This window comes from Gadus chalcogrammus, chromosome 17 (assembly GCF_026213295.1).
Source record: "Gadus chalcogrammus isolate NIFS_2021 chromosome 17, NIFS_Gcha_1.0, whole genome shotgun sequence".
Lineage (NCBI taxonomy): Eukaryota > Metazoa > Chordata > Actinopteri > Gadiformes > Gadidae > Gadus > Gadus chalcogrammus.
In genome coordinates, this window is record NC_079428.1 from 5,249,055 (window position 1) to 5,254,054 (window position 5,000).

A 5,000-nucleotide genomic window follows, 5' to 3' on the forward strand; every position below is an offset into this window, starting at 1 on the left:
CGCCTGTGATTGGTTAGAATGTCTCTCCTCCGATTGGTTATGGTTAGGGTTAGGTTTAGGGTTAACCCTTACCCTAAACCTGACTCTAACCCTTTGCACCCGGGGAACATAGGACCTGGGGAACTTCAGCATGCAGTTCATGATATTAGGCTACCTGTATGCACACAGTTAGCGTATAAGCATGTTAGCCTCTAGCATGTCGTTAGCTTTAGCATGCAGTTATTCTTTGGCATAATGTTCGTCTTTAGCATTAACTTAGCCTGTTAGGCCTGTTGACATACAAGATTAGCTTGTGAGCTCAAGGCATTGCCTTCTGTTCTATTTCTTATCCGGGCTACTAACTGATATTTGATGTTGCCCTGCAGGCAATGGTCAGGTAGTGAGTCAGTACACGGACACCCTGGAAGAGCAACATGCTTACATCAAGGAGACCATTGACACTGCCTTCCCATCCGACATCAGACTCCTGCAGGTAGGGCTGCCAACGCTAAGACTAGTGTTAGAAGCTAGTCCCAGTGCTAGGAATAGGGCTAGGATTTAGCTGCTAGTCCACTGCTAGTGCTAATACTTGGGGCGGCAGCTAGCCCCACGTGCTAGCGCTAATACTATGGTTGAGGCTGTTCCCAGCCCTCTTACTATGACATAGTGCTATCGCTAAACACTAGCCATAGTATTAGCTTTTCACCCAAACAATGGCACTATGACTTGGGTTAACTATGATGCATTCAATATCAATGTAGTTTTGGCTCTGATATATTGTATCTTTGGCAATTAGGGAGCCCTTTCAAAGATCAGAGAGAAAATTCAGAAGCTGGAGAAAGCCATACAGACCCAGCAAGTGAACTGTAGAGAACCATGCGTCAGCAGTTGCCCTATCCCAGTCGTCTCTGGTAAGCTGTACCTGTCTGTCTGTCCAAATGTCTGTCTGCCTGTCTGTCCGTCTCTCTACCTGTCTTAAATATAATGTATGATATAGGATATTGTATCGTATCTAATAATGTATTACATAGGATATTATATCTTATTTAATAATGTGTGATATAAGATATGGTATCTTATACAATAATGTATGACATAGGATATTGTATCTTATATAATAATGCATGATATGGGATTTTGTATCTGATATAATAATATGGGATATATTGCACCCTGTATATATATGTTGTTGTGGTCTATTTTCTAGGTAAGGAGTGTGAGGACATCTTCAGAAAGGGCGGCGTTGACTCCCAGATGTACTTGGTCCAGTCTGGCCCTCTGAGCCCTGGATACAAGGTCTTCTGTGACCAAACCACCAAGGACGGAGGTCTGCACACCTCCCTCTCGTCTGACTGTCTTTCTACCTGCCAGTCTCCCTGTCCACCATCCAGTGTGTTAACCTGTCTCTCTCTCTTCAGGCTGGCTCCTCATCCAGAACAGGATGGATGGGAGTGTGGGCTTCGGCCGTCGCTGGGACGACTATCGCCGTGGTTTCGGCAACGTCGCCTTTGATGTGGGCAAGGGCCACTGCGAGACTCCAGGTAGGGTCCTCTGGAGCGCAATGCATTCTGGGAGTTCTGTTCTGTCGTCAGTAGCCTGTAATTGTAGCTTTTACTTGCTCGTGTGACAGGGGAATACTGGCTGGGTAATGAGCATGTCAGCCAACTGACCAATATGGGCCCCACTGAGGTTCTCTTTGAGATGGAGGACTGGTCCCAGAACAAGGTATAGAACCTCCCTTCCCACCGTAATACATACACACACACCTGCAAAGTGTCCATGTCAAAGGTGAACAACCCTCTCTGTGTTCAGGTGCACGCCATGTACAGTAAGTTCACCATCCAATCAGAGTCCAGTAACTACCTGATGTCGGTGGACGGCTACTCCGGTACTGCAGGAAACACCCTAGAGCAAGGCGCCACGGAGTTGTATGGAGAGAACAGAACCATGACCATCCACAATGGCATGATGTTCAGCACCTTCGACCGCGACAATGACAAATGGTACGTGTGTGTGTTTGTGCTTGTCTGCTAGCTTCAGCTTCAGCAAACTCAAAGCAAGAGGCTTTTAACGAGTGATCTCATGAACCAATAAACTTTCTGATGGGAGATAGTTACATAGCTAGCATGAACTATCTGGTTAGCTTCTCCAGCTAGTTAGTTATCATATTAAGCTACTTAGCTAAAAGTCCTGTTCTCCTCTAGGATCCCGGGTGACAGCAGTAAGCAATGCTCTATGGAGGACGGAGGCGGTTGGTGGTACAACCGCTGCCACTCGGCCAATCCTAACGGCCGGTACTACATGGGCGGGGCTTATACCAGCAGAATGGCCAAGCATGGCACAGACGACGGCATGGTGTGGATGAACTGGAAGGGCAGCTGGTTCTCCCTGAAGACCATGAGCATGAAGATCAGACCTTTCTTTCAGGGCAAATAGAGGGTCCAACACACACACAGACATTAGGCAAACTCTTTAACACCACCCTGACAAAAAGGCTCTGATATTGATTGAGGCTCATACGTTTTCCCACACGGTTCATATCAACTGCTATAACCATCCCAAAAAGACACCATGTTATTTTTTATAATTTATATTTTATTTTCAAACTAGAAACTAGGGCCTTTTTAACTCGTGGAATGTTTCAACATTGAAGCAGAATTGTTCACCTGAACGGTACAATGAAATGTTACAGCAGAATGCTACATGTTACGATTCACCTGTGTGTGCTTGGATGTCAGATGTCAATCGTTCTGCCGGGTGCGTGATGTCAGTGTTTTCATGTGTGATGTTGTCAGTGTTGGGTGAGTCAAAGTACTTATTGATTTAATAAAAACCCATTCACTTCTAAAGTCTCGTGCGGTTTTCAATGCTTAAAAACACCACAGCCCTGAAAGGTTGCATTCCTTCTAGACCTGCATGTCCTTCTTACGACCAAACCACCCCCATATAAACCAGAGACACGTTCAACTGGCACACAGACAAATTACTTGTTTCAAATCAGAAACTGAAGACGATTTCACACAGCATCTAAAGACTCTGACACCGTCTTCAGACCAACAGTCTCCATAGTAACAGTCTTCCGACTGACAGTATCTCAGAATGACAGCATGTTCAGACTGAAATGGTCTCCTGACTCTGACAGTCTCAAGTCATGCATCAATAGGAGATGGACCATACGAGTCTTGTTATTCAAACTTAACTCTTTATTTCTCACAATTTTCTTCTCATTTGGAACACTGATGGCTTCGTAGGTTGTTAGACTGTACAGGGTTAAGGTCAGGAAATAAAATACCACAGGTTCGATATCTGCTAACATGCCATCATAGCAACTGGCTGTTTGAAATAAGCAGTTAGGTTTTTCTAGCTAATTCATGACCTATGAATTAGTATTGCTACTCTGCGTGTGTGTGACGGTTTAACGCATCTACCTCCGGCTGCAGAAGGGGCCGTGGAGACACTATGCCCTGAGACCAATGTCACTTTATTTATTTATTTTTACCCTATTTATTTATTTATTTTTACCCAATTTTCACTTCATCACTTTATTTAATTTATGCTGCCAATAATGGCTGCCATAATATTTATCACTTTACCACTTTTACCACTAATACCACTTTATCCAATCGCTCCTTTTCACTTATTTAGTTTGTACTTATTTTATTTCCATCTATTCATCACTATAAGTGATGGCTGTAGGAATATAGAGCTATTCCACACTTATTTTAACAGATAAATATTGCTTTCAGCACTTTTAATATTTCAGTAAAACACGTTCGTCATAGTACCACCTCCTTTTATATTACAGTAAACCTGTTTCTAATAGTACCACTGCCTTTATTATTACAGTAAAACCTGTTTCTCCTAGTACCACCTCCTTTTATATTACAGTAAACCTGTTTCTAATAGTACCACTGCCTTTATTATTACAGTAAAACCTGTTTCTCCTAGTACCACCTCCTTTCATATTACAGTAAACCTGTTTCTAATAGTACCACTGCCTTTATTATTACAGTAAAACCTGTTTCTCCTAGTACCACCTCCTTTCATATTACAGTGAAACCTGTTTCTCTCCGTACCACTTCCTTGATATTATATATATATGTATATCGAATAAAATGAATCAAAGTATGACACAAATAAATGTATTTTCTTTAAGACTCCATGACAGTACTCATATTACTGCAATAATACATGGTATTATTTATTCTTCACGATAAAACAGCCTGACTCTTCAGTAGTGTTTGGGGCAGCAGTTTGTAACTACAGCTCCATTTGGAGGTGGGTCGCGGCCCGACATGGCCCCGAACAACAAAAGCATCACAGACTCCGGTGTGCTCGGTGGTTCCTGCTTGACCAGAGGATAGTTGTGATCATGTGACAGCCATCTCATGTGAGGTGATGGTTGTGATCATGTGACAGCCATCTCATGTGAGGTGATGGTTGTGATCGTGTGACAGCCATCTCATGTGAGGTGATGGTTGTGATCATGCGACAGCAGTGTCATGTGAGGTGATAGTTGTGATCGTGTGACAGCCGTCTCATGTGAGGTGAGAGTTCTGATCATGTGACAGACGTCTCATGTGAGGTGATAGTTCTGATCATGTGACAGCAGTCTCATGTGAGGTGAGAGTTCTGATCATGTGACAGACGTCTCATGTGAGGTGATAGTTCTGATCATGTGACAGCAGTCTCATGTGAGGTGAGAGTTCTGATCATGTGACAGCAGTCTCATGTGAGGTGAGAGTTCTGATCATGTGACAGACGTCTCATGTGAGGTGATGGTTGTGATCATGTGACAGACGTCTCATGTGAGGTGATGGTTGGGATCATGTGACAGACGTCTCATGTGAGGTGATAGTTCTGATCATGTGACAGCAGTCTCATATGAGGTGAGAGTTCTGATCATGTGACAGCAGTCTCATGTGAGGTGAGAGTTCTGATCATGTGACAGACGTCTCATGGGAGGTGATAGTTCTGATCGTGTGACAGCCGTCTCATGTGAGGTGATGGTTGTGATCATG

The 5,000-nt window shown here is 43.6% G+C and overlaps 2 protein-coding genes across 3 annotated transcripts in view; one reads left to right on the forward strand and one right to left on the reverse strand.

Annotated features, from left to right (window-relative positions):
- The window catches only part of LOC130370064 (fibrinogen beta chain-like), a 9,208-nt gene extending 6,380 nt beyond the window's left edge, over nt 1-2,828 (forward strand). The window contains exons 11-17 of the mRNA XM_056575712.1: nt 366-472; nt 776-890; nt 1,187-1,306; nt 1,398-1,520; nt 1,610-1,704; nt 1,792-1,982; nt 2,184-2,828. Coding sequence (XP_056431687.1) covers nt 366-472; nt 776-890; nt 1,187-1,306; nt 1,398-1,520; nt 1,610-1,704; nt 1,792-1,982; nt 2,184-2,415 — 983 coding nt within the window. The 3' untranslated portion in view covers nt 2,416-2,828. The remainder of the gene's footprint in view (nt 1-365; nt 473-775; nt 891-1,186; nt 1,307-1,397; nt 1,521-1,609; nt 1,705-1,791; nt 1,983-2,183) is intronic.
- The window catches only part of LOC130370189 (fibrinogen alpha chain-like), a 22,819-nt gene that overhangs the window by 15,268 nt on the left and 2,551 nt on the right, over nt 1-5,000 (reverse strand). Inside the window, exon 4 of one of the 2 annotated variants that reach the window (XR_008892957.1) lies at nt 3,790-5,000. This exon is cut by the window's right edge and continues 275 nt beyond it. The gene's annotated coding sequence lies outside the window, so the exon portion shown is untranslated. Of the gene's footprint in view, nt 1-3,153 lie in introns of those variants that run through there. The other variant, XM_056575902.1, reaches the window with a different exon arrangement.